Source organism: Pararge aegeria, chromosome 12 (genome assembly GCF_905163445.1).
Source record: "Pararge aegeria chromosome 12, ilParAegt1.1, whole genome shotgun sequence".
Taxonomy (NCBI): domain Eukaryota; kingdom Metazoa; phylum Arthropoda; class Insecta; order Lepidoptera; family Nymphalidae; genus Pararge; species Pararge aegeria.
This window is the reverse complement of record NC_053191.1, coordinates 11,825,337-11,845,868: the sequence shown is the minus strand read 5'-3', so window position 1 is coordinate 11,845,868 and position 20,532 is coordinate 11,825,337. Positions and strand designations below refer to the sequence as shown.

The following is a 20,532-nucleotide window of genomic DNA, read 5'->3' as shown; positions in this document are numbered from 1 at the left end:
TAACGAGCGTATCGGACTATTGGCAGCGAAAATGATGTGCTCTGACCAATATGAGTGAATTAAAATGTTGAATACCTCTCTGGCGCAACGGTGAACGCCGCGAATTTAAGTTGGTGGTGCCGAATTCGATTCCCAGCAGAAGCATCTTGAAAAATTATCATTTCTAAATTTGCTCTGGCTGGCCTGGCGCCGCTAAGCGATAACGTATTCCCTAAAAGGTTAGCCCGCTACCATTTTAGACTGCATTATCACTTACCAACAGGTGAGATTACAGTCAAGGGCTAACTTGTAGTGGAATAAAAAAAATGCCCTTCAATGATTTCTAGTAGCCACAGTCTCAATTCTCATGCTTCACTAACGTCGCGTCAACGTTAGCGTAAATCTGTCATTTTATATTGTGATGAAGTTCATACAAATTTGACAGATTCACGTTACTCGAAAGTTGGTCGACTCCAAGATTTAATTTCACGAAGATAGGCTGTCAAACCATGCATTATTTAAATTACCTGTGTCCGTCGTAACATGCGTGCCAAATTAAGTCAAGATAGATGTAACAGTTGAGCCGAATAAAGGTAACAAACAAAGAAAAAGACACACTTTCCATTCGCATTTATAATATAAGTATTAAAACCCAAATCGATTCATCTATGAAAAGGCGATGTTTGTACATACCTACACATCAAACATATACAAATGCTTGCACAAGCAATTCGTCACCTGCCACCTGTTGCTTGTTATAAAATTAGCGTCACAATAATCTATTCATAGACGTATCGAACAGAAAATAGCAATAGACATTAATAACTAGCGGTAGCCCGAGACTTCGTCTGCATACAAATTCTCCAAGTAAAATTGTACATGACCACTTTATTTCCCTACTTTCTATTCCCGCGTTCTTCTATGACGTTTTATACAAATCGAACGGGAACCGTTGTAGATATTGGGATTCCTGGAATAAAAAGTAGCCGATAGTACTCTATGTCCTTTCAACTAACTATATGCCAAAATTCAAGCCGATTGGTTGCTGAGTCAGGACGTAAAGTAACGACAAACAAACATATCTATAATATCAGGCTTATCATCGCTTAGACTAGTATAATTTTTGCATGACAGTTTCTATGATGAGATACCTTGACGTCTAAAATATAAGGATTATAATTCTGAAATAAAACGACAACAATATTAAAGTAATACTGATTGAAGTTATGGTAGTAAGACAGAGTTATTTTCTCAAAAATACATTAAATGTTACTTTGTTGAAAACTGCAGATTTCAGAATCACTAGCTTTACCAACATAGGACTTTTTTTGCAAACATTCTATCCCCATTTCATCACTTTAGTTTCAGTATATTAAAACTTATTCTCCGCGGGTTTTCCTCAACCTCCTTTCATTTTTTCAACCTCTATTTCCACCCCTTTTGGTTGAATTTTGTTAAAACCTATTTTTAGCTGAACCATATCATTAAGAACCAATGCTGTTGATTAATCATTTAACCTGTTTAAGCGTTAAGTTATTGGAAAAATAAAATACGGTAGGTAAATGTGAGCCAACATTTATATTCACTCTTCGATAGCAATAATAAATAATCTTTACATAGATAAACAACAAAAAACAGAAACACCGCGTCTCTATATTTGTAATTTAGCACGCGTTACTAATTAAATCGATGAAGATACAAACTATAGCACGCGCCTGCCAATAAAACGTCTATGCCAAGAGGATGATGATGATGTACTGACGTTTTTAATGACGCCATTACATTATACAATCCCCAATAGAAATGCACTTACACTTCGAGCTACTAATTTCCATTAAATACCATTTTGAATGCGCGCCGGCCGTATACCAAATCATTAGAACTATGTATATAAACGAATAAATAAGTGTCCGTCTGTAATTTTGGCATTTGTATTAGTAACTGCTATTCTCTAATGAGCTTAATAAACTGCAGTTATTCAACTAAAATGAGATTTGTAAACTCGCAATCGTACTGTGGTTTTCGAGTATAGAACATCTTGTAAAGACACAGTGAAATGAAACTTATTGACCTGGTTTTAACGCTCGAATTCGACGACTCTACTACCGCCAGTGTTCTTTTCTGTTTTGAATATAGAAATCTGTAAGTCAGAAAGTGAGAAGCGTACTTTTATGGGTATTTTACTAAGAGTACCTAATCTAAACTCCGTTTCAACGCAAACGTAAGATAAAAACCCAAATTGTTTGTATGTCTTTGCTATTATAGTGCTAAAACAGACAGGCCAGTAGCACTGCTAGGAAAGTTTGGAGGTTATAACTTTTACTTGGGACGCCTGCAAAACGGCTGCATGCTGCATGGGCAGGAGATACATATTATATACCCTGACAAGGGATAAAATTGACGTGTCCACCTGCACCAGGCAACAGGGAATAGGACAAGTTTACCCCCTTTTTTTATTACACGTATATTATTTCCATTTCCAATACTAAGAGAATTGATGAAGAGAATTGAGAAGATAAATTTTTATCATTCGCTCGGGGAGAGAAATGTCTCCTGCCCGTGCTAAATATACTAGGGACGCAGAAGTTTGTTACAGGTTACTGGTTATATTGTTGTTCGTAATAGGCTTTATAATTCTTGTTGTTTTCGAGTTACTGAGTTATTAAAGAAAACAAAAGAAGTATGAGTTACACGTTCTCTACATAGCACGCAGACAACGTCGTGATAGATTGCTAGTTAAATAATAAATGCTACTTTAGTCCACAATATAAATTATTGACTCCATAACAACGTCCGTTTTATTCATGCATCAAAACAAATATTTTATTGTGAAGTTAATGGATTTATAGACGCTTTAAATAGAACACAAGAAAAATTACAATCGGTAGAAATAGACGCCACTTTGCGGAAATACATTACACCCGATGAATAAATAGTACTTAGCACCTTCATACGTGAAGCGGTGATAGCCTAGTGGTTAGATTTTCGGCTTACGTTACAGGGGGACCAGGTTCACATGTAATTTTTCAGAGTTATGTGCGTTTTTTCTGGAAATCTTGCAGAAAATCTATGAACTCTCTTAAAGATACAGACAGATAGACAGACAGACAAAAATTAAATATATATATATATATATATATAGTTTTGGCTTCAGTAACCATTATAAAGGGCACTCTAAAAAAAAATCACAAAACAGTCGCGGACGATCTGACTTTAAAAAAAATCTCACTAGCCCCCCTAGACCAGAAGCTGGGTACTCCACCTCCTCTTTCACTACTAGGTAATATAGAAGCTCAGTTTTTTCACTCAATAGGTACCGTTAAAACCCGTAAATCATAACCTAAGAAAAGTTATTATGTAAGAAATAACATTTAATACGTCGACGGGAACGTCATTAGTATCAAAGTATTACCATAAAAAAGTATTTCCTTTTGATTCTGGACACGCATTTATACGAGATCGGCGTTACAGTTTCTGTATTTTATGGCAATCGTAAAATAAATCCCCAAGTAAATGTGGGGTTTAATTATATCGACGAGCTCCCATGTCATTTGTTATGGCCGATCGTGACGTTTATAGATTTATAGAAATTGAGAGACACCATAGGCTGAAGGACTTTGAGTCGTATACCAGGGAGGTCTTCAAAACTCTACATAGTATAGAGTTATGAAGACGTGAGCGAGTTATGGCTGAATTGCGCAGTGGGCAGCAACCCTTCTGAGCCCAAGGCCGTGGGTTCGATTCCCACAACTGGAAAAATGTTTGTGTGATGAACATGAATGTTTTTCAGTGTCTGGGTGTTTATCTGTATATTATAAGTATTTATATGTATTATATTCATAAAAAATATTCATCAGCTATCTCAGTATATATACGCTACGCTACACAAGCTACGCTTACTTTGGGGCTAGATGGCGATGTGTGTATTGTCGTAGTATATTTATTTATTTATTTATTAATTTGTAAAATTAAGTTTCTGACTTTCCATTGTCTAGTCTGGTGGAGACTTCGGCATTGGCTAGTTGCGGACAAAGACGTGCGACTAAGCGACTTAGCGTTCCGGTACGATGACGCGTAGAAACCGATTAGGGTAAGGGGTTAATATAACTGCCACACTCCTAACACGTAAGTCCGTTAACATCTTAAAATGCATCTCCCACCAGCAGGTAAGATGGAAGTCAAGGGCTAACTTGTAGTAAAATTAAAACAAAAACTCTTTCTGTCTATCTACCCTAAACCACGTAACAATTTTTAATGCGATTTGCACCATAATTTTTACATCTTGTCAAAGATGGTTTATATAATATATACGCTGAAGCCTAATTAAGTTTGCATTAAAGCAAAAAGAAAGAATATTTTGCAACCATGTCTTTTTATTTGTTTGTCTTTCCTCATCGCTCTAACTGAGCAACCAATCTATACGATTTTTGGCATAGAGTTAGTTGAAAGAACGGAGAGTAACATAGCCGTTTTATTTCAGGAAAATGAACAGTTCCAACGGGATTTATAAAAAGCCTTCATAAACGGGACGAAGAAAGCAGTTAAAAGCTAGTAATCATCACTTCAACCGATTGAAGTCCACTGCTGGTCTTTTGTAGGGAGTTCCAAAATCCACGGTCCTGGGCCGCTTGTTGCTAGCGGCTCCCAGCAACTCGTTTGATGTCGCCTGTCCAACTCGTTGGGGACCGACCCACCTTAAAAGCTAGTAATACAGCATAGAAAAATCTACCTGTATCCATAGTCGAAATATCTTGAGGCTACACATTGCAAGCTTTTTTTTTTAGTCCACGACATACGCTCCACCCTCCACCGTTTTAGTTTATAATATCCGTTTCACTATATTTATTAACCAATAAGCAATAAACAAACGCCGAGTCAATTAATTAAAATAAAATACCAGATTTTGGTCGTTATAATCGTAGCATAAATAATCATCAAGGTGCACGCTTTGGAGGAGACGAATGGAATTCTCGTCCGCAGTCTTCTGGACGGTGTATAATACAAAACCACACCGATGTTTAATGTAAGATTTTGTTTATTAAAAAAAAAAAACTTACTGCTTACTTATCAGTGAGTCTTACCGCAAAAACAATGATATACTCACCATTTTGCCAAAATCTCACGTGAAATTAAATCACAATACCATAAGTTTTAAACTGAATGGTCTCGACCTTTCATCTGTATAGTTATACTCGTATATATAGTTTTTCGTATTTGCTGTGCTGATTTGCAAAAGGCAGTAATTATAAATTTTAAAAACTGTAAGTTATTTTTTATTTACAAAGTACATATCGGTTCTCGATTTTATAGTGAATGTTTTTGCTACTAAACCTTTATGTATTCCTGGACCCAGTGGTCGTGTATTCTGACAGGAAAACGTTGTATACAGCACATATTTAGAAATGTAACTCGCGTTGCTTTTCTTTTAATAAATCAAAACGTAAATATAATCTAGTAGGTACAAAAAAAATCAACCAAGTAAAGATTGAGTTGCCACATGTATCATATTTGTGTTTTGATGAGATATTTCTGTCGTTCACGAATAACACAAATAACACATCGGCTCTAAAACAACACACCGAATAAGATAACATAATAAAATGCATAGAGACGGGAGACGGCTAGGAAATTGATGGCATTATTTATTTTTATTATTTTCTTGAATTACTTACACTTCCTCGTTTTGGATTAGGTGGTGTTATACGACTATCTAATGACTCGGTTATCATGTGGATTATAATTTTTTTGTAATAAGCTTGTACTTAACTTGAAACTCTACTGGTAGAGAGGTCAAAAAACAGTAATAACTGCATTGTAAAACAACCTCTATAGTAGATCGGTCAGAGAGACATTTTTTTTTAAACACTTGCTGAGCTTATTAACCTGCACTGACAATAAATTTACCCATTGTAGTAACCAGGATTTTAGACCTTAAAAAGTTTTCTTTATTAATCGGACTACGGCACTGCCGTTTTTAGACATTCATACATATTAGTAGAATGTGCCTTTTATAATAAGGCAAAGGTATTAAAAAGTCACCAGGGCGGTACCTACCTACATTTAAATCAACCTCATAAATCGCAGGAATTCTAACATTAAACACAATAAGAACCAACAGTCTTGTCTATAGATCCAATTCCTCAAAACTTAGCTCTTAATTTGCCTATAGCCTATAACTAATTAGATAACTATTTAAAATCTAGTACCTAATCAATAAGAAACTACGAGCATTGTCCAAAAATAAGTAAATGCCCGTCCATCTAAAGACGTAACTTATGCCTGAATTAAAGAAATAAAAATAACCAGCCTTTTAAAAATATCTCAGGACTTAGCAATCTAGACACATAAAAAACCTTAATGCTATTATATGCAACTCAATTTCTTAGACGATACGACACAATAAGAACCTACTCGCAGCCTTCGAAAAAGACCGTCTTGTCTATAGATCCACATTTCCCCAAACAAAACGACCTCTGCCGAGAGCGACGAGAATAATATTACTTACTTTTAAGAAAAGAATGCGCAGACATTGCAAAGAAAATCCTGTCTTCATCTCGCGACGACAGGGACGCATACATATTGCCACCATACGAGTGAAAAGGACAACGGTATCCCCGATAACACGTCAATACATTCCTTTTTATTTGGGCGCTGAAAAATCTACCTTATTTGTTAGAAATAGAGTAGAGTTTCGCTTAGAAGCTTTAATGGAAAACCGATACCGCATCAATATATTTTACTGCGCGCCACATTGTGCGACATACAACCTTATATCTGTGAATTAAGATTGGAAATTAGGTTTCCTAGCGTTTATAAGAAGGCGTTCTCTCGATATCTTGTAAGATAGTGAGGGCGTTCGGAACCGATCGAAGGCCTCGATACATGAAAATGAACTTTATTTTATGTGTGAAAGAGATTTTCACAAGGCGTGCCACAAAAGGACACGCCCAAGTTCTACAGTTCTTATTATCTAAGGCTTTTTTTTACAATAAAATCCCTATTGGTTCATTTTTATTGGGACTTCATTTTAGCCAGAAGACATCTAATAGTTATCTCTGTTTTTTCAGGTACGTTCGCGAACTGAAGATGCTCTGTCTTTATAAGGTAATTTGATTGTTAAAGGTTTTGATATCATCTTGAAACTCAGCGAAGTTAGCCTTTAACATTTTAGGTACCTACCTAGGTTGTAGGTACTTACCTACGTCTGTGGTTAACAAGAGATCTTAGTTCTATTTAGTGTTGCCCAAATGCAAGAACAAGACGAGACTTAGCCAGTCTTGGTCTTGGTCTTGCGCCAATACACCTGGTCTTGGTCTTGGTCTTGGTCTTGCGCTCCCAGTCTTGGTCTTGGTCTTGGTCTTGCAGCAAGAGTCTTGCAAGTCTTGCAATTACCTATTAGTCTATTACTATTTATTAAAGTTTACTTTAAATCTTAGAAAAACGTATTAGAATTGGAACATTGTGAGCTTGAATTAACATAGCCATAGTAAAGATCAAGCAGATTAATAAATAACTGAAGATTTGATAAGAAATTCGAAAAATCAACTGACCTATATGTCGTTTTCCATGGAAGTAACTGTTTCTTAATAAACATTTATGATTTATAAGCTTACATTTGCTAAAACATGTAAAAAAACAAATTAATTACAATAACTTGACTGTATTTTAAAGAACAATACTTATCTGTCTAGAAAGAGATTGAACCCTCAACTTATAAGAAATTTAATAAAAGAGTTTTACGATTTATCATTTATTTGAATAAAGCTGAAGAGTTCGTTTGTATGTTTGATGACAGAAGTTTTAAAATAAATAAATAAATCCTGAACGTCACTATACCTCCAAAGTTACTATTCCTCGTGGACGAAGTCGCGGGCACAGCTAGTAAATACTTACTCTCATCATCTCTCTCAGAGATATTCGAACACTTTTTTGCTATTTTTTCTTGTAAAAACTTAAGAAATATAATGACTAAATGTACAATAATAGTACCTAAGTAATTAGTTTAAAACCATATAAGTAATCAATATTATAATTACTTACTAGAATGAATTATTATGACATCTACTACCTATCCTCACCATTTTATCCTAATCATAATACTACTTGCGTGATCAGTATAATGTATTCATTTTCATTCTAAGCACTCTGAAACTTATTTATTCTTTGGAACACCTGTAGGTACTCTTAAAATTCGAAATTATTTTGCATGAATAGTGTCAAATGTTATGATTTCGGCGCGGCGGCAACGATTGTTTTAGATTTCAAAAGAAGCCGCCGGCGCGTGTATCATAACCATGTACTTCCGAAAAGCGGCAAATTTCTTTGAGAAGTAAGTACAAAACCTTTGATGCCGCATTATCAAAGTGCCGATGGTTAAAACATAACTATGCATGCACTCAGTTTGATTTTAATAGATATTTTTTTATTCGCTATGTTTATGGTATTAGTCGTAATGCGCATAGGTCCAGTTTTTCATATTCTTTGATATAGTTTTTTGCGTCTCATAGAATTCCTAAGCGTACCTACCTACCTATACACCGAACTGTTACACCTAACTACTCCGTGAAATAGCGCTAAGTCCTAGCTGCAAGACGCAAGAGTCTTGCAGGCTATGTCTTGTTCTTGCTCAAGTCTTGCACGGTCAGTCTTGGTCTTGGTCTTGCTAAAAATACGCGGTCTTGTTCTTGGTCTTGGTCTTGCAAAAACGCAAGAACAAGACCAAGACTGCAAGACCAAGACTGAATTTGGGCAACACTAGTTCTATTCCCACTCAAAAACAACTAGCTGTTCGTAGAACAAAAGTGATCCGAAATTGACTTATTTTACGGTTATATGAATAGTGTACATCGCAACCTTTTAGATAAACAGTTTACTGTTGCATGCTATTCGCCTGTACCACAGGTTTATACCTAGCTTAGGGACAGTTGATTTCTGTATAACTTGTACCTATGTTTTATTGGAAAATAAACAATTGTTATTATTATATTATTTATAGTCAGTATTTTGTCATCGAAATAGCTCCCGATTAAATAAGAGCTTTTATATCACTTTACTTTTCTCTTAGCAGTTGTTATGTTCAGGTCAAATCTTGCAAGTAACCTTCAATATTGGATACAGGCAAAGCATTACTTTGAGAAAGTCCTTGAAACTTAGAAGTTACTATTTAACAAGTTGCTGTTATTAGAATTTTCCGAAGTTTGGTGCACGTGTTTAAACTTGACGACTATGATTGCTTAAACGTAATATTTTTGCAGTGACAGCGCAGTGGTTAGGACTTTGGCCCGCACCTCTAACTTTTCGGAGTTATGTGCGTTTTTGCAATTAAATATCACTTGTTTTAACGGGATACGAAAATATCGCGACGAAACCTGCAGACCTGTGAATTCTCTATAATGTTCTCGAAGGTTTGTGAAATCAACCATTTTGCACTTGGCCAGCTTGGAGGACCACGGTCTTCATATTCTGAGACCCGTGCCTTGTATTGGGCTGGTAATGAAAAACATGATGAGCAACATCCTACTACACCCTTTAATGTCCTACTGCTTAAAACAATATCCTTACTTTTGCGAAAACTTGCAGCTTAAACCCACCAAGCTGTTCGAATCCGGGTTGGTGGGTTTAGCCAACTATTATCAGTTGCTAAATTTAACGTGGTAGATTGGTAAGATAATCCAGAACATTGCCAATTGCCAAACTCCGGGCAGTTGGGGTAGGTAGTAAGTTCCTACCGGCTCTACCAGTGAAAATCTTGTATACTGTACTAGCTCTTTGTAGAACTATTTACTCTGCCTGTCAAAATATCAAGGGATAATTTGACAGGCAATCAACTCAACACTTTCCCATAGAACAAAGAACGAAACTTGTCAAAAATTAACTATGTCTACTAACTTTTCTGCTGTAAACAATATTAATCTACTGTACCTAGAATGAGCTACCAGTGCAGAATCAGTTGTGCCACTATTCAAAGCCGTCAGTTTAAAATTTAAAATAAGAACTGAGCTTAAAAAGTTGACGTTCCATTTATTTCAAATCGCTCTCCGTTAATTCGTATTGAGTTACACCGCAAACGACCCCCATTAAAACAATAAAACAATAATGTAAAATGAATAATCAAATAAAAACAATAAGCGATACCTAAATAATCGAATTCGCTTGTGGCATTCGTTCTAGTTGGAACCGCTTTCTATTCCAATTTGAAATTTTATTACTCTGGTCAAGTATGACTTCTTTATTTAAAACAAGGACTCAATGTGTTTTTATAAATCTTGTAAATGATTTTATAAGTCAAGGAAAACGTAGGTAGAAATAGGTAAACATAATTTTATTATTGGAGTAAGTTTGTACTTCTCTCATTCTAAGAATAACGAAAATTAACTTATTTTATTGTAAGAAGGCAGGTACTGAGGATCAATCTCAAAACTCAACTCATAAAGTTTTATATAACAAATAAATGTTTGCTCTTTGAATAACTATTTGGAAGATAAGACCTTACTTTATTTTCCAACCTAATAATTTAAATAAAAATTTTACAATAAATTACATACATGTTATATTTCATGAACTTTCACCTAAGGAACCCTAAACACAACGACGAAAAGCAAATGAAGCGAAAAATACCGATTAACGATTTTAAAAAAGAACTACCACGTTCATTATGCGTTCGAATTTAAAACAATACAGCCATTCATTGGTCCGTTTGAATATGGAACGTGACGGACAGTTCCGGGCAGGCTTTTAACAGTTCATTTTTTGACAGTAGGTTTATTCGCGGCTTTTACCTACTTTGAGCTCCATATCCCATATCGTCTATTTTATTATTTAAAGGGTTGTCGACCATTTTAAGTATTCATATCCCAAAAACCCATTTTTTATTTGATACCATCGAATCAAAGCCGATATCGTCATAATTTTGTTATTTTATATATTTAACCATTCAATTAGAGAAGCTTTCGAGCTGTACCCATTCTTTCGTGGAATACTTTGAATATAGTTGATTTTTTTTTATGCTTTAATCATTGAATTTTTAAAACCAACTGTTTTAATATCAAACATCAAAGATTTTCAAAATTTTTTGTATGTAGTAGATGTATTTCGAAGTAGGTTGGTTGTCGGTACCTACTTTATGACACTTTTCTGCTTATTTGGGTTTTATCAAATTAATTTATCGTTATAAAAATTTAGCTTAACTATTTATTAATAAGTATATAACCGGAACCTTGCTAATTTCCAACACTGCGATAATACGTAATCGTAAAAGTCGCATTGGAGCAGCTGGGAGGGTGTAAATTCTCAATCCCATTCGCTTATAAGAGAAGAAATGTGTCCAGCACTGGAACATTCATGATGAATTCTTAACGTGCTCAGTGTGGAAGGTACTTGACGTTTAGCCTGAAAACAATAAAGCTTTATGCACATTTAATAATATTACAAGGATTAAAATATTTCGGGTAGATAAAAAAAAAGGCAATCAGAGTTCGATCAAGGAACAAATTAGACGGATGGCGGTCGCCTTTGTCTTGGCCTAATGAGTTTTTAAGTCGATTATAGCAATTTTTCATAGAAAAACGCCCGTAGTGATGTATCGGTGGGATCAATCACTGTTGCCCCACAAATTGTTCTGCCGCCATGTTCGATCCGTATAAATGACCCTCTTTTTTCAATGACGCCTCAAGGTATTGTTTTTTGGTTATTGTTTTTATTACATCGGTTCGCTAATTCGACTATGCCGTGACCTAGTTTTAATGCCCTAATAGATAGATCAACTTTGGCGAATTAACAAACTACTTATATTAAATTTCAGATTCATTCTAATGAATTAGATGAAATGGAAGAACAGAACCCCTCATTTTCATTTAAAATCCGATAATCTCTTTTGGCAAAGGATGACAACAATACTGTAATAATTTTCACCATCACCTGGACTCTCTTGCATAAAGTTCGATTCCATAACGTATTATAACATTCTCTGTTTTATTTATCATAACAAATATAAAGTTACTCACAAATTATAAAAAAAAGTATATCATCAATTACATCACTAGCAACAATAACTGGCAGATTGCTCCGTGGACTTTGACAGCTCATGCCCTGATGAAAAAAAAAAACAAAAGTGCGCATTGTAAAGACTCGCGCGCATTTGCCCTACATTATCGGCACCACATTCACAGTCGTTGACAGCAGGAAACGGCAAAAACACGGGGGACACGAATCATAAACAATATTTATAATTTTTAAAAAACGCGTTCCAAATTTGAATACGACGCGATTAAAGGTGTGCACTGACATAAAGGGAAAAAAACCGAATCCGTCACAATGCCTTCGATAATTCAAATTGGTATAAAAAAAAGTTTGTCGCCGTCACCATTCAAATTAGACGACGAGATAATTAGGGTTCTGCGGGGCAAGGGTTCATTTTTGTTCAGTGGTTAGCAACTTCGGAAATAGGTGATTAATATTTAACTTTGTTCTAACAACAGTTTTACTTAAGATTCAGATACCTATCACCTAATTAAGACAACCGTGAGAATGAAGAATGTTTTTTTTTGTTCGAAAATGCCTGAGAGTAGAAAAGTTAATAGTGAGTAAATATGTTTATAATTAGAGTACCTATAAGATTTCTGAAATAAAAAAGTATATATATTGTAAACCGCCTGTGTACCGTACCTACTTATAATAACGCACATAATGAATTTTACTTCTTTAGTGTTGCTAATCCAAAGAATTAAAACTTTTAAATATGGTGTAGGTAAGTCCTTTAACTATCGTTTACTTTTTACTACTGAGTAGAACGAACTAAAAGAAGTAGGTACTCCAAAATAGATAAAACTATTTTTTTGTTATTTCAAAACGATTCCCACTTGTCGTATTCGGAATACGCGTCGCGATGTATTTGAATAAGTGTTACATTAATATTCTTTTGTGATAATTTCGAATTCAGAACGCCCACGCCGCTATTGTCTCTACGAGTTATTGGCTCATTAGGAACATGTCGCTCTGTCTCGATTTGAATTTTTGATTTTCGAATCGAACGCAATTGATTCTTGCACAGCGAAAGATATGGAGTGACAAAACGTATGCAATTAATTCTGGTATGAGTATAATACTTACAGATCACTTAATAGTGCAGAGTAAACATAGGCCTTTAGGAGTCAAATGCATAACTAAATATAATTATTTCGTCATGAATGAATTGAGTAGATTATTAAGAAAATTTAAATTTTGATTTTCAAATTTCGAATTCGATTCACTCGTTCTGATGAAGTGAAAGAAATGGAGTGAAAATGATCTATATGCTTTGGGCCGCTGCCAGATGTTCGTCCGTGGAGGTCACTCGGTCATTCAACGGAGTCCAATATACCTACGCGCATTGAGCTTGCATTATTAATAAGATTATGAAATGTCTTTTGTTTTATTTTCATGTAGGGAATTTTTTATCTCAAAAAGCGATACGAACAGAATTCTTATATTTCACAATAATATTTAAATATAACTGTTTTATTAAGTTTTAGGTAACTGTAATGTTTTTTCAGCTCAACTTATGCAAATTGTAATATTTCGATATTTTTAAATTACTTCTTATAAGTAAGTAAATCCCATGCAATCTTTTATCACATCACATAGTTCCCCTGTTACTGATGCTTAATATTGTGATGTTAAATAGCCTATAACCTTCCTCAAGAATTGGGCTATTAAATGCAAGAAATACTTTTCAAATCCGACTCTAAGGTCGCTCAAGAGTTAAATAAAAAAAAAATCTCTTCAGCTACATTATTAGAAGATATAGATAAAGAAAGCTTTTTTAAAAGATATTTAGTATTAATACGTCTCTATCATTTTGAAAGATCGTTATAATTGTTGGAGCAAGGACCGGGGAGGTCTGACGGAAGGATCAAGCGCATTAGCATACGCGCATCTGCGCCACGTGGGCGACATTGTTCAAATTTATAACTTCTTTTTCTGTCTACCCTACCTGCGATACAAGATAGTGCGTAACAAGGAAGTGCTTTTGAAAAGAGCTAAAGAAGTAATGATGTCACAGTTTTTGAAACAGCTTGGAAAAAAACTGTGTTTTAGATTAAGATTTAAATCAAGAGAATCATAATAATGTTTTACAATTCCTTTGTTATAATCCGCCAAAACCAGGCAAACCTGCATGGTGAAATTTGTTATTTCTTCAATCTTTATAGACCAGACCCTATCGCTCCACTGCATCTTCCTCAGGAGATATTTACTATACAATGCGCAATTTCTAGTACATAATAATAATATAAACAGAATATTAAAATGATCATATTACATTATTGTCGGCCAAATATTATCCCACTTCTGAGCATGGGCAAGAATAGGATAGAATCCTGTCCTACAGGTGGTAGGTACACTTCTCCATAGTGTGTTAGCGAGTTTTAACGATTTTCAGCACTATAATATTATGTTCGTCAATATATCCGGGATTCTTAACATACTCTCTAATCACTAGAGTGAACTCCAGGAACTTCTTAATAAATAGACCCAACGTCACAATTTACCGCTTGAGCTGAAAACTTAACCCAGTGCGTCACGAGAGAAAAGCTGTGCCATGTGCCCAGCAGTTGTACAAGAAGCTATAATAAAGTTACACAGAGTAAGTAAGCCTTAGAGGTTGTCATTTACAAGAATCCACGTGCTTTGAGCAATGGCTTCTTACGTCATTTCGTGTATTAAATTTTTTATCGTTTCTATTTCGGCGCAGCAGATTCCGCTTTGAGAACCGCGCTAGCTTCACCCGTTAATTTATTTTTAAATCGCAAGTTATTTTTATGTTCAAGATGAAACGATCACGTATGCGTTATTATCTACAGCTAATTGTTATAGTAACCTTAAAAGCTAACTCTGTTTTTCCGGTGTTTGGAACCGAAGTAGCATTGACTTAGTACCGCAAAACTCTAACTAGCAAGATTAATATGGTTTATTCGTATAGCCGATATTTAATACGCCTATTTTACTTTAAATAGGTAACCGTGATATTTTTAATGTTTCCTATGTACCTACCTATATTATAGGTCTACACAAACGCAACTACATCAAACGACCTATTATTAGTCATTATCGTAAATTTCCGTTCAATATAATAGCGACATTGTAGCCCGTAACAAAATTTTATCAATAGCAACATTGCGATATTTCGTTTGAAATTAGAATCAGTACCGTATCCGCTTCCGTTCGATATTCGAACTGCGTGCCCGAATTAAGAACGCGAAACAAAATAGATAAGCGGGAATGAATTAAAACAATTGGAATTCATAAATGCCTACGTTCGAAATTTGAACAGAAAATGAGCTGCGGTCGAAAGTAACTTTGAAATTTGAATGAGAATTCGCATAATCTAAAAATAGAATTTATCGAAACAGAGTATTGTGAAACACCTGAACACCGTAGTGGTTCTTTTTTCGTTCGGAAACGAGATAGCAAGGGAAGAGGCAATAACCATTAAAAGCTTGCGGAGGGCCGTTCAGAAAGTTTTCTTTTCAATAACGCGTCTAATATTCAAATTAGAGCTACTAAGGCGTGGAATTCTTGGCGATATATCATCGAGGCTAATCAGATTTTTCCTTGCACCGTACATTTTGTAAATTATGTAGGGATTAAATAGGGTAAATAATATTAAAATTGAATTTACACAGGTTCACGTTAAATTTAAGTTTTGTGTATTTGATGCGTATATACTAAAAAATGGTTGTGTACGAAAAAATTGTTTTAAATAATATCTTATTTTATACCAGTATCAATTATTTTTAAAACTTATAAGAAAAAATATTTTGGTTTATGAAAACAAATATTTGCATTTTTAATTCTTTCGAAGCATTTGCAATATCTATAGAAAAAAAACAATGGCTCATAAATATGATGAACTCACAAGGAAATATCCAATTCGAATTTAGAATCATCAACAATCGGCGATTCCAAATTCACGAACACAATATCGCGAGGCAATTCCGCGGTGGGTAATCCCGCGTTACTTGGCAAACTCTCAATACTCCCGAGCGCCATAAAAAATAATTTAAATTGCTCTTACACTGTCGCTATCGCAAGAACATTTGCATACTAAAATAATGCAAAAATCTATGCGCGGAACGCACCCGCTCCGTTTCCTTTGTCACCCGGTAAAATGCGTTCGTTTTTTAAACCCGCTGCTAGTGCGGTGCAAAATAATCGTTTTGGATAATAAAGTCGCTTCGTTATCGTTTGTAACTTTGTTTTTTCATTGTTTTTTCAAGATTTAGTTACAACATATTTCACCTGTTTTGCCGAAATATTCAACAAAAACTTTTAATCTATTCTATATAATGTATAAATAGCAAACATACCTACACTAGCGATATTTCGTAAGTAAGACTGCAAAATTAGTGTCAAAAATCAAATCTTTTCTTGTAAGTGCTTGTTAAAAAGCCATTTTCGCAATATAGCGACTTAACAATGCGTGCGGGATATGTTTACATGTAACCGGAAAAATTGCACTTTTCTAACATTTAGACTTTGGTATTCTATCATGGTATTATATCATTTCAGTTATTGGTATTTACAATAGAACGAAATTTAAAGACGCCGATTCGAGAAATTAAAATAAATTAGATAAATATCTATATATAGCAATAAATATACCAACAATACAATCGTTGTTGGATGTAAATTATTTATCTAGGTACATTTATATCATACCAATCTATATAGTGCAATATAGTTTTTGGGGTAGGAAAACAAAGTTTACCATGCCAAGTGTAAGTATTTTAATTTCGCATTTTCGCATAGAAAAACTTAACTAAATCCACTAAAAATAACTTTTAACAACACGAAATTACTAAAACGGCTGTCAGTCGAACCACAACAATGGAGCTATACGCCAACATTAGACGCGTGGGGCAAAGAAATTTTATGTGTTATTTTTTTTCTTGTTTTGAAATATGCGCGCCGTTAGGTTATTTATTGCCTCCATAGAGGTTATATTTCGGGAAGTAATGAGGTTTCGTTCGGAAAGGGCAATTTAAATGTGCGTAGATTGAGTCGTTAGGGCGCTCATCGGTTACACGGCACTTTAGGAGTTTTCCTCATTCCTGAACGTTTCGTCGATCATGCGGTTTAAAAATGTGGCTTTTAAAGAAAGTTCCGAACTTTTTCTTTTTTTGGAGAAATAAGAAAAAGTTCGAAACATTTCTACTATTTTTGAATCCAGGAATAGTAGTGTAGGTATTTACCCATTTCTATTAATTGCTTTCTTTGTTTGATTTTTTGTAATTACTGTCATGAAACTTTTCAAAACCCACGTGTATTTCTTAATGTTAGTACTTATCGGCCTATTTATTTCAATGTAATGTCTTTAAATCATAGTGAATTTTTTAAGCTTAATATCGTAAAAAGTGATTAACCATACTGTTTTCCCAAATAATTATTCATTTTATATAAAACCCAGTTATAAACACCTTATTACACCCGAACTCATTACAAAGTTACATTCATGGACACGGTAGATAAAACAATGAATAAAAATCCACCAAACTCTACCACAGATCATAAGCCGATAACGAATAACGTTGTAAAAAAATAACGCTATCCGTTATTTATTTTTATTAATTTAACAATTAAACGTTGCTAAGTGTACCGTGACCAGTTCAACGTACGCTTTCGATACCGCAGGGTCGAAATTTCAAATTTCGAATTTATGGTGCCAAGTTTGAGTTCAGCAATTGTTTTTGAGGGTTTCGCATAAATCGACGTTTAATTTTAATATTTTAAGCAGATTTGTGCTTGGTTATAGTCTCACTAAATATCTAATGCCGATGCAGTACAAGATAATAATGAGTTAAAACTTTTAAATATATGACAGAAACAGCAAAAATTGGGATCATCGCCCAATTTTGCTTGCCGGCTTGGGTCAGTAGGGAATAAGTATAGGACTTTTAAATTGGATTAGATCATGTACAGAGACCAACTTGTTGTTATTATCAACTTTGCTTATAAACATCATTGCTCAGCCAAGGTCATTTTCATTTGCTAGCTCGTTTCGATTGATATGAGTTAAGTCACTTAGCTTCAAAAACTGCCTCATCCTAGTCACAGACTTCCTCCACAGACTTTATCATCTGCTTTATATCGACTGACTACTTAAAATCAATTATGATTAAGAAAATTCTTTTTCTAGATTAACCCAACTGGATTTCGGACACGGGTCTCCTTGTAAAGCATACTAAAAGAGACACTTTACTCATTCTCGTAAAAATAATCATAAAATATTTACAAAAAATGGTGGCTATTGCTAAATCTACATGCGGTATCCTAATCATAATTCGAACGCGTTAATTTGCATTTACATCGGTTCTAATTCCAAATTCAAAATTGTATTTAAACGAACAATAACCGACGAAAGCATTGAATGGCTAAAACAATCATTTTTTCTCATAAAAAGTACTTTTGACCACACCAATCGATTTTGTATCTTATAACAAAGGCGATACATATTAAAATTGTTTGAGATGGCTAGCCGATTGCGATCATAATAAAGATTAATGATAATTAATTAAAAAATATGTATTCACCAAAGCGGTTCGTTTCCAAACTTTAAGTTAAGAATCGTTACGCTCCATATAGGAGTGGGACTCTTATTGTAAGTAATAAGTCGTTTTTATTACTTTTGATCATTAAACAATTCTCGTAAGAAGTAGTTATCTAAGTAGGTATAACACTTTCCAAATCACTTTGTATATACTTAGCTTCTCCGCTCACCTTTTGCGCTGGACACCTAGTCGCACCTAAGTTTTTTGTTATTCCACTACAGGATAGTACTTCACTATAACACATGGTGGTAAGTGATGATCAGTGGCGAGCATAAAAGGGTATGCAATAAGAAGGCAGGCAAAAAAACTCCACTACGAGTTATAAAAAATCTTAAGAGTAGGCATTAGCAGGTTAGGTTTTTATAACTCCTATTGAAGATGTTCCCTATTTTATAACCCTGTATGCACTAAGATGCAGTCTAGGATGGGTTAAAGGTAAGGATTTTATATTAAACGAGATTTGATATTTGATTAAATTTATTGAATAAAGAATTATATGTATTGAATAAATAACTAAATGACATACGTAAAGCCCTAAATCAATCCGAAACTTTCTCACAGGGCTCTTCATTTGAAATCCTTAATATGCAAATAATTAAAACTGATCTCAATCGACCCTTGCCTTACATGTAGGTCAATAAATTAAAAAAAAAATAATAAAGCAAACCAGTCCGAGTACCCGAACGCATACACTTCCCCTCGCCCGATTGTTCTATGATTTATTCGTCTTGCATATGCTAATGCACAGATAAAATATATTTTCTCAATAATTATTCGATATTATTTTCGGATCCGGTTCGGTTCGGCTATTTAATATGCGAATAATAATTACCGTTTCCTCGTTTTTCTCACGAAAGGGTTGAGATCTTTGAACTGTTCGGTGGAAGTTCGTCCGTTTTTATTACTTAAATATTTCGTTTTTAGTTTCATAATCACTATGTTTTCGTTTAACAGCTAAGAATTATAGGTAGGTATAAAATATCACACGACAACACCCTTTTATTCTTTAAAAACATAGAATAAATGCATAACTTATACCATTTTTACTTTCTTCCTACAAAATAAAACTTTGTCTATGGGTTTCTGTACCTAAAAAACAAAAAATAAAATAGTTATGTTTAGAATAAATAATGTTTTATTTATTGATAAAAGTTTATTTTATAAAAATTAGAGTATTCTGATACTTAAATAAGAACTGTACATAAAGATATTTGTGATCATAAAAAAAAACGTGTGTTTACTTACATACAAGCATTAGAAGTTATTCTTCTTTGGCGCAAAAAGATCAAAATCTTTTCAAAAATTTTATCTGTCGGCTTATTCTACGTTTGTAGAAAAAACGACACTAACAATAGAAAAAAGGTATTGCTTGAATTATTGAAAGTCAACTGCCAAATATTTTTAGAAAAACTAAAATGTTGACTATAGCTAACTCGGGGTCGGTTTTTAGTGACGGTGTCGCGCGCATCGTAAAAATTTACTCTCACCATTTTTCCCTAACGCGCCAAAAGTTATAACTTCAAAAATTATAAAATTTATCTTCGCGATCGCCTATTCTGTTAGCTCAGGTCTGCTCTAGTTGATTCGTCCACCTATCCTTAAACGTATAAGGTACACCTCTATCTAGGTATATTAAACTATTAAACTGATTGCCAGTGATTTGCTGTTATCATTTGAACAGTTGATAAAATGTTAATGGAACCATCTAGACGGTTTCAGTGTAGATAATATACGAAATAAGAAACCTATGTTTATAAAAATGTACGCAACTTTTTTACTACCTACCCAAACGAAAATATCAGAAAGAGGATCCCATTATTCATTCTTACACTAGATAAGTGAAAGGTGCACAAGATTTATTTTGTGCGAGCATTATAAAAAACCCATTTCCGATATTCGTATTCTTCGCGACACTAAACATCAATACATTGACATCTGGCCTCGAGGGTGAATTAACCCTAATCCTATC

At 34.3% G+C, this 20,532-nt stretch overlaps 1 protein-coding gene across 7 annotated transcripts in view; it reads left to right on the top strand.

Annotated features, from left to right (window-relative positions):
* LOC120628168 (homeobox protein cut) overlaps positions 1-20,532 on the top strand; it is a 193,036-nt gene that overhangs the window by 54,242 nt on the left and 118,262 nt on the right. Inside the window, exon 2 of one of the 7 annotated variants that reach the window (XM_039896402.1) lies at positions 7,047-7,083. The exons of the other annotated variants lie outside the window; for them this stretch is intronic. Within the exon in view, the coding sequence (XP_039752336.1) occupies positions 7,066-7,083 (18 nt within the window). The 5' untranslated portion in view covers positions 7,047-7,065. The remainder of the gene's footprint in view (positions 1-7,046; positions 7,084-20,532) is intronic. 7 annotated transcript variants of the gene reach the window in all.